The sequence below is a fragment of the Exophiala aquamarina genome (genome assembly GCF_000709125.1).
Source record: "Exophiala aquamarina CBS 119918 chromosome Unknown aczIA-supercont1.2, whole genome shotgun sequence".
NCBI classification, from domain to species: domain Eukaryota; kingdom Fungi; phylum Ascomycota; class Eurotiomycetes; order Chaetothyriales; family Herpotrichiellaceae; genus Exophiala; species Exophiala aquamarina.
In genome coordinates this window covers 749,432-764,776 of record NW_013550586.1, presented here as the reverse complement: position 1 = coordinate 764,776, position 15,345 = coordinate 749,432, and the positions used below count along the sequence as shown (strand labels likewise).

At 50.0% G+C, this 15,345-nt stretch overlaps 6 protein-coding genes across 6 annotated transcripts; 3 read left to right on the top strand and 3 right to left on the bottom strand.

Annotated features, from left to right (window-relative positions):
- Positions 1-330: 330 nt before the first annotated feature.
- A1O9_02116 (uncharacterized protein) lies at positions 331-2,218 on the top strand (the record flags this gene model as incomplete). Its single annotated transcript, XM_013407691.1, has 2 exons — positions 331-1,151; positions 1,213-2,218. The coding sequence occupies 2 exons, from the start codon at positions 331-333 to the stop codon at positions 2,216-2,218; spliced, it is 1,827 nt and encodes a 608-aa protein (XP_013263145.1).
- A 707-nt stretch (positions 2,219-2,925) lies between these two features.
- A1O9_02115 (uncharacterized protein) lies at positions 2,926-3,147 on the bottom strand (the record flags this gene model as incomplete). Its single annotated transcript, XM_013407690.1, has 1 exon — positions 2,926-3,147. The coding sequence occupies one exon, from the start codon at positions 3,145-3,147 to the stop codon at positions 2,926-2,928; it is 222 nt and encodes a 73-aa protein (XP_013263144.1).
- Positions 3,148-3,359: 212 nt separating this feature from the next.
- On the bottom strand, positions 3,360-4,078 carry A1O9_02114 (uncharacterized protein; the record flags this gene model as incomplete). Its single annotated transcript, XM_013407689.1, has 2 exons — positions 3,360-3,887; positions 3,992-4,078. The coding sequence occupies 2 exons, from the start codon at positions 4,076-4,078 to the stop codon at positions 3,360-3,362; spliced, it is 615 nt and encodes a 204-aa protein (XP_013263143.1).
- An 834-nt stretch (positions 4,079-4,912) lies between these two features.
- On the top strand, positions 4,913-7,942 carry A1O9_02113 (uncharacterized protein; the record flags this gene model as incomplete). The annotated part of the gene is made up of 1 exon (XM_013407688.1): positions 4,913-7,942. One exon carries the CDS (start codon positions 4,913-4,915, stop codon positions 7,940-7,942), a length of 3,030 nt encoding a protein of 1,009 aa, XP_013263142.1.
- A 469-nt stretch (positions 7,943-8,411) lies between these two features.
- On the bottom strand, positions 8,412-9,857 carry A1O9_02112 (uncharacterized protein; the record flags this gene model as incomplete). Its single annotated transcript, XM_013407687.1, has 1 exon — positions 8,412-9,857. The coding sequence occupies one exon, from the start codon at positions 9,855-9,857 to the stop codon at positions 8,412-8,414; it is 1,446 nt and encodes a 481-aa protein (XP_013263141.1).
- A 2,017-nt stretch (positions 9,858-11,874) lies between these two features.
- Positions 11,875-14,645, top strand: A1O9_02111 (STE/STE20/PAKA protein kinase; the record flags this gene model as incomplete). Its single annotated transcript, XM_013407686.1, has 3 exons — positions 11,875-11,897; positions 11,952-14,185; positions 14,233-14,645. The coding sequence occupies 3 exons, from the start codon at positions 11,875-11,877 to the stop codon at positions 14,643-14,645; spliced, it is 2,670 nt and encodes an 889-aa protein (XP_013263140.1).
- Between the last annotated feature and the right edge of the window lie 700 nt (positions 14,646-15,345).

The window sequence follows — 15,345 nt, the reverse complement described above, 5'->3', positions numbered from 1 at the left end:
CGATGCAGAATAAAACGAGTCAAGTGCAATGGAGCTGCACCAAGCTGTACAGCATGTACAGCCGCGAATGTCCCTTGCGAAGTATCAACGAATCTGAGGAGAAATACCAAGTTCAGGGGCTTCTCGGCGAGTGAAAATGCCAGGCTCATCAAGAGCCTTCGCTCTGAAAATTCCGACTTACAGCAGAAGCTGCAAGCAGAGCGCGAATCGTCAAAAGCACTGCGAGACGAGCTGGAACGCTTGAGGCTTCAAATAAATACTAGGCCTCACAAGGTTTCAAAAACAACGCGGCCACAATATGGGGAAATGAATAAGTCGTCCTCTTTCGCAATGCCGAGTGAATCGGAAACCATCAATGCTGACAGGTCCGTGTACATCATCAAACATATGGGTCGTTTGGTCTATGATGAGTCTGGCACTGGTCGCTTTGCTGGATCAACCACAGGAGTTCATTTTGTGTTAGGCGCACAGGAAACTTCCATACAGGATCTCAATTACGGTGGTCACTTCCCCCAAAGTTGTTACAGCTTACACCTTTTGCAACCAACCATCAATCAGGCTGTATCTCTCGGGTCTGATTTTAATTTAACGACTGGGTCCTCAAACTCTGTCCTATTGGTTCAAGATATCAAGCCATTCTTCTCTTTCCCGCTAAATTACTATATGCGACATGTTGATATATTCATGGCCAAGTGGGAAAGCTTCTGTCCTGTGCTGGTACGAAGGGAAATAGTAAGCGCGATGCAGAGTCTGCTGAACAATCTATATGCGTCGTCAACACTGGCCAAAATTGACTGTTCTACCGTCATGACCATGCTAATGGTTACGAGTATAAACCAAATCGACCAAAACTTCAGTTCAGCTAGCGAAGGTGAGGCTGTAGAGACTCGCAAAAGTTGCCTCGACCTCGCCTGTCAGTTGTTGGGCCAAGTTAGTGCAATTGGTGATCTCCAAGCTCTCCAAGCTCTGTCACTATTTGCGTTCTATGTTCAGATCACTGGGCACAGTATTTGGTTGTTGCAATTGAACAGCCTGATGGTTCGTATTTCCCAATCTCTAGGTCTCCATCGCCATGATCGGAGATTCAAGTTCAAAAGCGGGATGGTTGAATTGAGACGACGCATCTGGTGGTGGGTATATTTGTTTGACAAGTAAGTGCAACGACCGTGGTATTCTATGCAAGCGCGGGGCCTTTATGCTCACTTTTAAAAGGATCACTTCAATTGTTCATGGCCTTCCGAGACTCATAAATGACACAGATGTTGATAACGAAATGCCAACTGACTGTATTCTGGACGACGTCAATGCAGAGCATATATCATATCCATTACCAGGCGAAAATACGCCAGTATTTTTGTTCAATCAGTATGTTTCACTAGGCCAGAAACTCTCAACAGTCCTTGAACAGCTTTACACTACAACACAACGCCGAGGTGGTGCGGAGAAAATCAGACGCCTTGATCGAGAAATGCGCGTCTGGAACCACACCTTCAATGCTCTGCCTCGTATTGATGCTTTCGAGGTGGGAGAAGATGGTTCACATCTGTTGGATAGAACCAGCGTGCATAATGCCTCAGAACTCACCATGTTGTGGCTACAACTTCTGGCAAATATTTCGATGGTGTTAATTCATCGCCCTGCCCTTACTTTCTCTGTCCAGGTGCCGGAGTTTGGAAAAAGTCTCAACTCGTGTGTCAAATCTAGCACTGCAATCCTAAATATACTTGACCATGAGTGGTTTGGTGGTTGGCTTCGCAGTATATGTCCATCAGGTCCAAGCTTAATATTCCAAAGCGGGCTGATGCACATTTATTCCGCCTGCCTCACCACGAAAGCCGGAGAACCAGATCAGGTGACTAACATGAGAGCAGTAGCAAAAGCAATTGCGCTACTCCAGTTGTATCTACCAGGAAACCAAAACCCATCGTCGGTGCAGTATAATCCTGGAGACCTTCGATCGCAATGGATCGGTGATGCTGTCAGTACTTTACGTTCTCTTGAGATTGCCCTCTTAGCAAGATCTCAAAGCAGCCCGACTATGGGCAGACTGGACATAATGGTTGGAGCTGACTTGCCATCAGTTTCCCACGCGACTCAAGTTGACAACATTCAACCCGCCCTCGCCACCCTCGATACCTGGAATACCAATGCCTTAGAATCTCTGAACAATTTCAATAACTTCGATTGGATCTGGGGAGACATGACCAACTGCACTTAAAATGAACATCAGTGCCATCATGTGAGCATCAGCACGATCTGAATGTAATCCCTCCTAGCAAATCATCTGCAGGATCCAAAGCATTCACACAACACTACCGGTCAGACATCTCACACACCTAATGGCCGCACCCTGAAAGCGAAAAGAGTTCCCCATTCACACCAAGGCTCGAACGTTAGGACAAATTGCCAAAACCTTTCTAGCCACCTCCTACCACCTAGGTCTTAGGTACGGTGGAAGCAAGTGAAAACATCGCTTTACCCAGGGATATTTTTTTGGTCGTCAGTTTCTACAGCCGCGAGATTAGAACGAATGAGGAACCAAACAAATGAAGGAACTCTGTGATCGAAATATAAGTCACCTAGGTGAAGTGATTATTATACTAGCTGAATACCATGTGATTACATTTCATGTTCGGGCACGAGGTGAAGGTTTTGCCTCATTTGACTCTCGAGAAATATTGACTCTCGAGAAATATTGACTCTCGAGAAATATTGACTCTCGAGAAATATTGACTCGCTGCTCCTAACTTCTGTTGTAAGGCAAGACCTGCTCGGTTAGAGAGTGGCAGTCTTCGGGCATTAATATTGCTAGAAAGGGACTTCACCGCGTGAGAGTCACTTTCTAAGTTGGCAGGTTCAAGCATTGCAAGATCAACTTAAAAATGCTATTGAGATGCATTCAACGCGAGCTGTTGAATCGATACACTAGCTTTCAGCGCTGACAGGCTTCATCCACTTCTCGGTCCTATTGAAATCTCGATCTTCCATTTTACCAGATCCTAACAGTCTCAAGCCATCATCCATTATCTTTTCCAAGCCACCTGGCATCAACCGGATCGGATTTGCCTGCAACTTTCCATCCTCAGGAAGCCATTTGTAGAAAGCCACTGCAAATTCTCTTGCCGGTTTCGACTCCGGCAAGAACATTCCAACGTATTGCACACTATCACCCAAACCTTCCCATACAGCTCCATATATTGGTTCAACAGGGAGTTCAGCCTCTGGGGTATCCTACGCACAACCTTGCCGTGATCGCACGACTGCTATTCTCCCGGCCACCGAGAGGCACTTGGCTGTATTGGCGACTGTCGAGCCATCAGATATGCAGTCATATGCATGATCTACTCCCTCTCCTCCACTTAATTCTCGAACCTGCTCAGGCTAGTCCTGGTCCGGTAGTCTACAAGATCATCATAGCTGTAGGGTTCAGCCTTCAGCATTTCAAAATGCTTTCGACTTGCACTGCCAATCAATCGCACCTTGTCCCAGCTCGCCTCAGCCGCTCGCCTGACAAGCTGTGCGGCATATAGACCCACAGATGTTGATGCTCCATAGACGAAAACCGATATGTTTTTCGGAGCTGCCTGGGCTGTCTGTGCCAACCCCTGCTCGTTTTGTTCATCGCGATGGAACGGTGCTCTCGTTCCTAGGCCGTAGAATAGTGCCTGTGCAGCTGTCAAGCTACAAAAATTGACTGCTGCAGCGGTTTCCAGGCCCACATGTTCGGGGACTTTCCAGACGAGATCCCTTGGACATACGAGGTACTCTGCGAATGCGCCTGGTCGGTCACTGACACTGCTAGCCCCTTGGAGGAACCTACCTACGCGAGCGCCAGGCTCAAATGCGCCTGCGGTTTGAGATAGACGAACCAAGGGATTCAACAACTCCTGCGAAATCACTATCGATAACACGTCCACTCGCACCAAGAGGGTTATACACGTATAGTGAATCAACGATCAACGGGGTTGAGGGCAACAGAATGGACGCGAACCAGAACCTCGTTCCGCTGAGGGACAGGCTTGGGAATGGTCTTAACTTGTGCGGTCCTGTGCTCTGCATCGAGGACGAGAGCTTTCATCGTCTTTTGGACTATGGAGTAGTGTGGCTTGACTAGCCTTCAAATGTTGAAGCATTTGCTCGCTGATGAAATTCTTGTGAGAAATGTATGACTATGTAGTATAAATACTGCCGTCGCGACAGAAATATTCTTGTGAACACTTCCCTCTCAGAAAGTTTCGTATTTGTCAGAATGACCGCCATCGACATTCCCGTAACGGAGCCTGCGCCCTGCTCAAGATCGCCAGTGGTCAAATGTCTTTGTGAAGTGCAACTGTTAGGGAGCCGGACGGGTGTATTGCAACCAACCAAGCCACTGCGCCATCCCCAATGAAGAAATGGGTCGGTAAACACTTCTAAATCTGTCAAAAGAGCAAACATGCAAACATAATTAACCTGAATGATTTGATAAGCCAAACATTTATGAACGTAGCACGAGAAGGCCACAGGATTCGACTTCACTTCGTGTCTGATCGAGCACTCTTGAAAGATTTATACATTCATCAGATCAATTCTCGAATGGAGTGACATCCTCATAAAGAAATTGATCAGTTACCAATACCATCAATCGTAGGTACCTAGGTGGAGGTAGTTTGTACCTATGACTATGTTGAAGGCCGAATGGGCGTACTTACCGCGAGTCAGCGCCAAGCATACAAAGTCTTAGACTGAGTCATGTGACATATCGAAGACCTTGAAGTCGGGGAAAGTGGAATGATAGACAGAAGTGTACTATTTGACTACCAGTGGATGATTGCTCTCAGCAGCACAATTCGATTGCATCTCAATCTTCATGGGCTCTCTGTAATGTGGTTTCTGTATTCCCTATGTCTCCGCCCTGTTTATATCAACAGCAATGGGACCACCACCCCCCATCCCGAGTCTACCTCTCGTTCCCTCCAAAGCCGCTCTACGAGTCCTTCGACGACTAGCCTGGTCCCCTGCGACGCTTGTCATAACAGCCTTCAGTAGTGCCTGTGGCATTGCAGCCGTCAATCACGATGTTCACCGCAGGATCCATCTCGCTGAGCAAGTCATCGAAACTAAGAACATCCTGCGCTCCGTCTCCCACGGAACAGCAGAATCCCATCTCGAGAGCCTGTTTAGAGCTGCTGAGCGAGGCGAAGACTGCACTATGCATTCGAAAAGCAGGAAAGGTTCTCGCTCGTCGCCTACCTCTACGGTATTCGCGAAGGACAAGAAAGAGTCTGATCACTTGAAAGTAGACAGCAGAATTCAACCGAAAAAGCCTCTCGACCAGCGGCGTGTGGTCGATTCAGAAGAGGTGGAGCAAGATTTGTTGCCTAAGCTATCCAAGATCCGAGGAGCTCGTCAAAAGAAATTGAATAACCCTGAGCTTCGACATTTGGATGCAGAAGAGGTGAAGTATGTAGCCGGGCAGAGCGACCGAGTCAATCAGTACAAAGCCAATAAACAAGGCAGTCGACATCTCGAGAAAGAGGAGTCAAGGCGTTTAGCCCGGCAGAGCGTCCAAGTCAATCAATATAAAGACAGTCCGATCTCCCAATTTAAACCATATCAAGGAATTTCGCAACCTGAAAGAATAAGATCAACGACTCGCATACCACACAGCCCAGCATACTTACAAGTTAGGGTCTTCAATCATGCTGGCAGTCGTCGCCAGTCGAAAGACCAAAGCAACGACCTCCGCTCCTATTCAATCACTGCAGATGGGGAATCAGCCCTCCAGGGTGGTTGGTGTCCCGATGGGGTCCCATGGCGAATCACTCCAAGAAGGCTGAAAGCAAATATCATGGCGGATCGAACTCTGAGTGAGCTCCCCCAAAGCATAGCAGCACCACTGCTTGATATCAATACTCCTCCCAATCTTCTTCCACCCTCTTCTCAAAATGCTTCTCGAGAGCTGAAGAACCTTCTTGGAAGTCACAAATACCACGAGATCATCACCTTCATTTTTCAGCAGGGTCGCCATATTTCTCTTGAAGTTGCTCGGTGGCATTTAGTTCTGCGTTACTTTTTGGCGCAAGCTCTAGGCAACCGCATGCGCATCGCAGCCGGTCTCGTGCTGATGTATCGATTTGCATTTCCACTTGAAATGTGCACTTTGCCACCTGTCCTGAAGATCGTCGAACATTTTCTCGAAGACGAATCCTGCTTTGATAAAGCCGGCGAGATACTGTTCCCATCACTCTCGTCGGATCTATGGCAAAATCCCGAGAAGACGAATGACTCACTCATAGCAGTCGCCTATCTAAAGCATTTCCTAGAGACGCACCAAGACCTTGAGAGATGGAGTGCAGAGTTGAAAAAGGTGCTTTTCATCGCAAAAGGGTCTAGTATATCTTTAGGCGAGGACTTCGCAGTTCCAGTTATTGAGTGTCTTTGCCATGCCGGAGACATGGACAGAGTAGTCATTACTATGGATGAACTGGAGAAGCACTGCGGCGTTTCTCTGACTCATGCTAGTTTGGAAACTCTCTCTAAAGGCTACGCTGTTGCCGGTGAGTGGCAGAATGTAGCGACAGTTCTAGAGCTCATGCACAGTAAGGGCTATTCGAGAGCCCACCCTGAACGCTGTCAGTCTTTCTATGCGAGGCTCATTGAACTTTACAGTACGGTGGATACGGCTGAGAATTGCTTTGGTTTCACGATTCTCGCCATCAAGACCTCTGGCCTCATTCCAGGCACCCGCGTGTCAAGAGCAATTATCTGTGCATCAATCAGAGATGGACGACACGAACTCATTCTTGAATGGGGTCGCTTGGTTGACAAAGTCTACACCCGGTTAGAGCCTCCCTTTTCGCTTCTCGAGGGTGGACTGCAGTTTTCAGCGGCTTGCAAATATATCGGGGCCAGCTGCGTAGAGATCGCCAGCGCGTGCCGAGCAATTGCTTACGGAGCTCGCAAGGACCCATTCAGCAAATATTTCAGGGGCAGTGTGTCAGCGCTCGTGAGAGAGGATTTGATCTATAGGTTGCAAGCACTTGGGGAAGTCAACCAGAGCATTCCAGACGACTTGAACTCAACATCCACTGACGAATTGATAGCCTTAGCTCGTGGGATTGAGTACAACAAACCGAAGTTTCTCACTACGCCGCCCGTGGAAGCCAAGCTGGAACGAGAACTCGCCCAGCAAGTAGAAGCAATCGAAGAACTAAAAATCGTTTTCGAAGGGGGTTGGACAATGAATGATCTCTATGGAGATGAAGAATCGAGGAAGAGAACTCCAAATTATCAACACCTTCGCCGCCCGTTGGCGCAGGAATACGCCAGGTTTGATCAAGCTCCCAGCTCGATGCCCGAATGCCTGAAGCAAAGCCGACGGTCCTCATATCGAGAAATTCTTGAAGCAATTTCACAGGATTACATGTTGAGAACAAAGGCTGGCGAGACTATTGATCACTCTTTACTGAAGTATGCCGTTCGTCAACTAACCAGATGTTTCCGAGATGCCGATGCAATAAGGTTGATCTGCGCCATTTACGAGAGTGACGACGTCAGAGGGGTGAGGGGGATCCCGTTTGACGAAGAGCTCTTCACCATGTGGATTCACCTTGCAACCGCGTCGGGGACTCAAGACTCTATGAAGGCACTGTGGGCGCTCATCGACTCGCTCCGGCTCTTGAGGTTCACAAACGACTTTCAGCTCCTGACTCTTTACGCCTACGTGACGCAACAGCGTCGAAGTTTGGGCATGTGGGCCGAAGAATGGGCTGGCGATCCTAAGCAACCTACTGAGATTGTATATGCCTACCTGAAACTCGCCACGGCGAGGGATTCCAGCAATGCTCAGTACCACATGCGGTTTCCCACGTGGAAGCGTTGGGAAGAGGCGATGAGAGCCAGAGCGTTCGACCCGGATCCCTGGCGGCTGGACAGCTATCTGGACGAGTCAGTTGACTAGGTTAGATTCCCCTGGCATTGGAGAAGACTATATTTGTATTGCATAATGCATTAGCACATGGTATATAGTCTGTATATACAGCATTGACCTGTAGAAACAGTCCGATTAAGTATTCTTTGATCTGGAGATGCCTGAGAGGCTGCTTTGATTCACGCCGTGCGGTTCCCCAGTGTACGAACTAGGCACTATCACACAACATGCGGTGTGCTGTTTTATAGCCGCTGTCTCCTCTGTCCAGACAAGCACAATCCCAGCATGAGAAGGCCTTCCACCCAACTCGGCGTTTTATTACAGAATGAGGGAGACGGATCCTGGGGCTGGTGAACAAAAGAATGAAGCTGGGAGAAGGGCAAGCAAGGGGCAAAACATTCCAGCGGACTCTTGGGGAAGCGGGAAAAAGGTCGAAGTTGAACGGCAGGATGCTTCTTTTTCTCATATAATATCCTAAGATGGCGTGTGTGGCCGCGTTTCAAGCAATATCTGCCTTGAAGACGAGCGAAACACCGTCGTCGCCGGCAGTGACGATCCTATTGCCACCGCCGCCCTGCACAAAGCCCAGAACTCCGCCTCCTTCGCCTTCGCCCCTGTGGCCTTTCCATTCTTTGAGGAAGCCCTGGCCGGCGGCGGTCGTGCCGCCACGGACATCCCAGCGGCGGATCACGCCGTCCATGCCGGCGCTCGTCAGGATCCATCCCCCTTTCTGCTGGTTCCGGACAAAGTCGACTTTCACCACGGCATAGTCTTCATGTGCGTCTTTGATGTGGCGGCGCACGGCGAAACGATGCGCCGTGTCGAAGAGCGCGATGGAGCCGTCGACGCTCCCGGCTGCGAGGATCGTGAGGGGTGGGGAGGAAAAGGATAGAGTCTCGACACCGTCGGACTGCGCTTGTAGGGCGGCGAGGATTTGGCCCGCTGCGGCGGATGAGGATGAAGATGAGGATTGTTTGGAGGAGCTTTTTGTGTTTGATTTCTTGGATTGTTGGCTCGGTGCGGCCGGTGCAGGCAAGCCCACTACTCTGATGTTGCCCCCTGCACCGCCCACCGCGACGAGTGATGAGGTGCATGCGACGGAATAGAGGCCGCCTTCGACTTCAAATCGTTGGTCTGCCGCAGTATGTGTGATTACTGCGTTACCGGTGTTGAACACGTCCCACACGTATAGACTACTATCTTCGGATACTGTGGCAAGCAAACTGCCATCGGGAGTCCATGCTCCTGCCGTACAGGATGCGGTGTGTAGATAGAAGGCTTGGACGATGGTCAGCGGGCTTGAAGTGTCCGAGGCGTCGATTTGGTAGACCCAGACCGAGCCATCGGATGCTCCCAGAGCGATAGTGTTTGGATGATCGGGGCTAGGCGATGCTGCAACCCAGTTGATCTCCTGAACTTCGGAGGCTTCGGCGACAAATGCCCACTTGGTCAAGGCCGGGTCAGAGGGCTTCCATGCTCGTAATTTACCATCTAAGCCTGCAGTTACCGCATATTCTCCCTTGGGCAATGTGAAAGTGACAGCATTGACTGAGTCGGTATGTCCATCAAGTTTCTGAAATGGGGCAATGCTCTGCCGTTCCCCCTGCGGTTGCGGGTTTGATTCGTACGAGCTCGGTAGGACTGGACCAGAGGGAATTGAGGCGTCAAAGAGGAATGCAACATCATCACCGCCACCCGTTATTATGAGATTTGGATTCGTAGGGTGCTGCGCAATGCAGAAGATAGAGTCGGTATGGGAATCGAAGTGTGCTGAGGAATCATTTTGCAGTTGTATCTCTTCTTCCAGGAGGTCATCATCGTCATCCATAGGATGGTCCACATCCTGATCTTCTGCTATCTCCTCGGCCGCCTCGTCCGCATCGAGAAGGTCATCATCCTCGTCTTGAGGGTCTGCGGTCTGTCGACGAGGGTCAGAGCTCGACATGGTGGGGGTAGGCCAGGTGTGGATTGGAGAGATGTTAGGGAGAGGAGGAAGGAGGGGGGGGAGAAGATAGAGAAAGAAGGATATATCCCCTCTTCCTTGTCAGAGAAAATTAACGAATGTCTATGGCAGTCTATTAGCAACGGCCGGCTTAGAAATGGTTCTGCCGGGTTGATAATAATTTGGCAGTGGAGGGGCACCGAAAGTGGTTTTCGATTTCTGTTGCGTCATGCGGCCAAGCTTCTCAGCCTTGTGGGTTAGAGATTCAGCCTTGTCACATGATTCTCACCCCAACGCTCAGCATCTCGGCTCCCACCATGATTGTAAATCAATTTACTGCCGAATGAAACACGAGGTCATAGACTAAAGTGGCTGATGTTGCGATGGCTGATTCAAGTTGTGAACGCGTACTCCGAAGGCACCAAGTGTCAATTTCATCTTAGCACCCGGTGGAAGGCACGGACCGTGGAATATTTGTCCACTCCCCATGCTGAGGAGCACCAATCGCAGGGTGCCTTTTGGCGGGAGTCATGAACCCTTCACTTGCAAGTGAGATAATAGTACCTATCAGATGGGCAGTGACCAGTGGCCAGTGATGGCGCCGTTGGTCTGTCAGATGAGATTAGCCAAATCAGAACATCACTTGCACAATGTGCTTCTGAGAATTCTGAGCAGGAGATTCCCCTCACGCTTTTGAGTTCATGAATTGGCTTTCGGGAGAGAATGCATGAGACTGTAGGATCTGAAACGAAACCGGGAGGGCTGAAGCGTGGGTATTTGCATGTGCTTGTGCTTGTACAACAGACCTGGACGCCAGCCATCTCTTCTAGAAGAAGGACACTCCCAGCGAGGATGATGATCTTGTTGACCCAAGGTATCATTGGCAGGCAGCCAGGGAGGGAGCATGGACGGATTGCGCCGTGGCCACAGTTGATAGCAAATCAAAGTCAGAACAACGACACAAGCAATTCAAGATGAGTGGCGTCGCAGGGGGAATGAACCTCATCGGCGAATTTCCAACGCCTATCGAGGGCAGCGTGTTTCAGCTGGGCTGAGAATCCTTGGATAGGGGCGGCTATTGTTGAAGCACCAGTGCCACACGCGAGCCTTTTCGTTTTCTCAGGCATCCCACAGTGCTGAAAGACAACCCGCTTCCCCCAACCTGACGGCTTGGGGCCTGGGACCTGGAAGCCTGTCGACGCCTAGAAAACACGAGCGCACAGGGGGCGCCCAAGTTAGGCGAAGGATGAATCTGGTTAGCAGTGCTTGTTAGCCGCCACCCACTTGTGTCTCAGCCTGGTAGCTTCAACTCCGGGTAGTTCAGTACGGAGTTGTAAGCCCCTCTGGGCGTCTGTGAGCCTGAGCCTGAGCCAGGGCTGGTGTTGGTGCCCAGTGCCCAGTCCGCACCCACGCCCCAAGTCCAGTTCCAAGCCGACGCCCGGGCCCCATGTTACCCTTCAGGTTCCTGTGCCACAACCAGAGAATCTGCCCCAATCAACTTCTACTGGCTGCTACTCAAGTCACAAATTCACTCTTGTTGCCCTCAGTCTCCCAGACCTGTTGATGGCTCTGCTTTTGTGTCTGCTTCTGTTTCTGCCATACCCAACACCTGGAAAGTGAAGGTTGTGTTTCTGCCCGTCTATTGAACTGCAATTGTTGATTCAATCTGTCGTTCTTCACTCTCGGCGGCGCTGGTGCAGTCTAAGCGAGTCTGCCACACCTCACAAACAGCCAGTCCACACCGAATCCGATTGAATTGAATTGACTCGAATCCTATTCAAGGCCCATTAGACACCACATTCACTCTTCTCGCCTTTGACTACAACACCAACAGCTGCAATCATCCTCATGCTGTCACCCGTTGTCACTTCTCGGTCGCCTACTTCTCTGCGCTGAGTCCTTTCTTGCATACAAGTCTGACCATCCATCGTCCATCTCCACCTCCTGTTTGACCATCTACAACTCAAACCCGCTCTAATCCTGCCGCACGCCCAAGCCGCTTGCTTGAACACTCCCAACAATGGCAACCGGCCAGCAAAATGGGTGAGCATTGTTTAATATCGTGATGCCAACATCTCTCTGACCACTGATTTACAGTTTCTACGCTGGTCAATTCATGAACCCTGGTCCTGCACCCCGTCCCCCTGTTGACAGACCTCGACAACTTGACCTCCAGCGCACTCAATCCGCGCTCCCTGCAACTAGTTTTGAGTCCATGTCACTCAGCGGTGGTCAACAATCGCCTGCAATCAATACTCCCAGTGCCCCCTTCTTCTCTAATGGCAGTTCGCTGTCGTTGGCGGGCACCATCAAGTCCTCCAGCTCCACTACGATCATCAAGGAAGGCCATGTTCGCTGCAAGGAGGACAAATTTCTCGCCCAGTGGAATCAGCGCTATCTGATCCTGCGCGAGTTCAGATTGGACTTTATGAAGAGTGAAAATGGAAAATTAATGCAGTCCATCCAGCTAAATACTGTCACCGGTGTCACTCGCTCTGAGGAGACTCGCATGGCCTTTGAGATCACGCGCATTGCCAATCCCAAGGATGCCAATGGAAAGGTCGTTATGGCTCGCGATGTTCCCACTCGGGTCATGACTTGTGAAGTCCGTAATGACGATGAAATCTACGACTGGATCGACAAGATTTATGAACGCTGTCCTGGAATGGGAGGTGTCAGCAACCCCACCAATTTCAGCCATCGCATCCACGTCGGTTTCGACCCTCAGACCGGTGGATTTGTTGGTCTGCCCCAGGAATGGGAAAAACTCCTCAACAATTCTGCCATTACAAAAGATGATTACAAGAAGAATCCTCAAGCTGTTATCGAAGTCCTTCAGTTTTACTCTGATCAGAAGAAACGCGAGGAAAATCCTGAAATCTACTCTCACGGTATGACCACTCCCCCCGCCGCCTCTCAAGCCAACAAGCAGCTCGGTTTCCCTTCCGGCGGCAATAGTGTTGCCCCTCCACGACCCGCGCCTCCCACCGATTCTCAACGCTATAACACCAACCAGTTCATGAACAAGTACCAGGATGGGCCAGCTCGAACGAATACTCCACCTGCTAAACCTCAATTGCAAAGGTCACAGACAGATAAAAGCGGCTATGACATGGAAGCTGATGCTGCTCGAATCAAGGAGATTGCCAATCAAGAACAGAAGCGCCGACAAATGGAGATGGAGAACAAAAGGGCAGCTGAGAGACAACGAGAGAAGGAGCGTGAGGAGGAGCAGAATAGGAGGGAACTGGAAGCATATAATGCAGCCCTACCAAAAACTCGTACCCCTCTAGCTCAACAGGAAATTGGTGGCTATGGCGGCAGCCCTGACCGCCAACAACAAGCCAGACAAGACCCTCGATACAATCCTGCCCGAGCTGCCCCTTCTGCTCCTCAACAAGGTGCGTCGGCATCTCTCAGACAACAACCAGTCGCCCAACGGCCAGCTCCTTCTGCTCCAACAAGCAATTCTCAAAAATCCATTCCCACTTCCTCTTCTGCCGGTCAGGCGTCTCTCCGTTCTCCTGGCAGCCAGGACCGAGATCGACAACCCTCTCCTAATGCACGATATCAACCAGACAGGGAAGCTCCTCCCAAAGATTCTTCATCCAAGCCCCAAGCCAATGGCATGAACGGTCAGTCGCTCAGTCGCTCACAGGGCTCAGTGCAGCAACCAAAGCCACTGAATGTGGCTAAGCAACCCCAGGCCAAACCCGCCACCGATCCACGCAAAGAAGCCGAGATCGCGTTGACGGCCAAGAAACCTGTGGAAGAGCGAGCGAAGGAGGTGCGCATGTCTAGCATGAGCGAGAGCGAGGTGATGGCCAAACTCAAGCAGGTTGTATCCAAGGACAACCCGTTGGAGTCTTACAGCAAACAAAAGAAGATTGGTCAGGGAGCATCGGGTTCGGTCTATGTTGCAAGAGTGAAAGAAAGTGCTACTTCATCGATCGCAAGAGAGATTTACCGCACTCACGGGCCCAAAGGTCAAGTTGCCATCAAACAGATGGATCTTCGTAATCAGCCGCGCAAAGAACTAATTGTCAACGAAATCATTGTCATGATGGACTCCAAGCACCCAAACATTGTCAACTTTCTCGACTCATTCCTGCAGGAGCAGAACAACGAGCTCTGGGTCGTGATGGAGTTTATGGAGGGTGGTGCTCTCACCGATGTCATCGACAATAACCCAGTAATCACTGAGGATCAGATCTCGACCATCTGCTTTGAAACCTGCAAAGGCCTGGCTCATTTGCACTCCCAAGACATCATTCATCGTGACATCAAGAGCGACAATGTGTTGCTTGATCGGGTTGGAAACGTCAAGATTAGTAAGTATGTCTCATGCATCGTCCTTCAACGCTAACCTCTCCGTCAGCTGATTTTGGTTTCTCTGCCAAACTTACCGAGTCGAAGAGCAAGCGTGCAACCATGGTCGGGACACCATATTGGATGGCACCCGAAGTTGTCAAGCAGAAGGAATACGGCCCGAAAGTCGACATCTGGTCTCTCGGGATTATGGCGATTGAAATGATAGAATCAGAACCACCATATCTGAACGAGGAACCTTTGAAGGCTCTCTTCCTGATTGCAACTAACGGAACGCCTCGCCTGAAGAATCCTAACAAGCTCTCACGCGAATTGAAAGCGTTCCTTAGTGTCTGTCTCTGTGTTGATGTTAGAAGCAGAGCCAGTGCAGACGAGCTATTGCGCAACGACTTTATGCGGATGGGTTGCAGCCTTGCAAGCTTAAGTGAACTACTCAAATGGAGGGAAAAGGGTCGACAATAATAGATGATGGGAATGGAGGTGGGGATTCTGGAGAGGAATCTGCTCAGTTGATGATGGAGTGAATTGGACCTTCTGCCAATGTTTAATGCATTTGCCTACCTTGGATATGTGGCAGGCACTATACTCGGTGACATATATTCGGCGGAACTATTGGGCATTGCAGCAAATGAGAAATGGAAGACGACAGCGAGCTTACTGAGCAAGGCAAAACGAGTCTTATACGATACAATAATCCACGAATGCACGACAAAAGTCCAGGACTGACCGAGTTCTCAACAGATCCACCACATGCGAGCATGTCAGGCGGTATAAGCGCGATTAGGTGGAATGGAGATGAAGGAGGGGAAGGGGAATGCATGTTAATGTGGGAACGATTATAACGAATGATGGCGAAACGGATGATTCAGGATGCCTGCGAGCTCGGAGACGATAGCGTCGAAATCATTTAGCCCTTATCAACACCTTCTTCACCCGTCTCAGAGTCATCTCACACTGACTCTCTGCTCGAACGGAAGACCGATCTATCATAATTCTGTTATCTGACTAGGCTGAGGGAGAAAAGATAATCCCCACTGCGGATGCGAAGGAGACATACATCTTTGGACCATGGTTTCTCTCCCGGGATACAGTAGAGACCAATGTCTGGGACTGGATAGGATAGAAGCATTGCGCGCATTGTCAATGTGAATGAATAACTGAG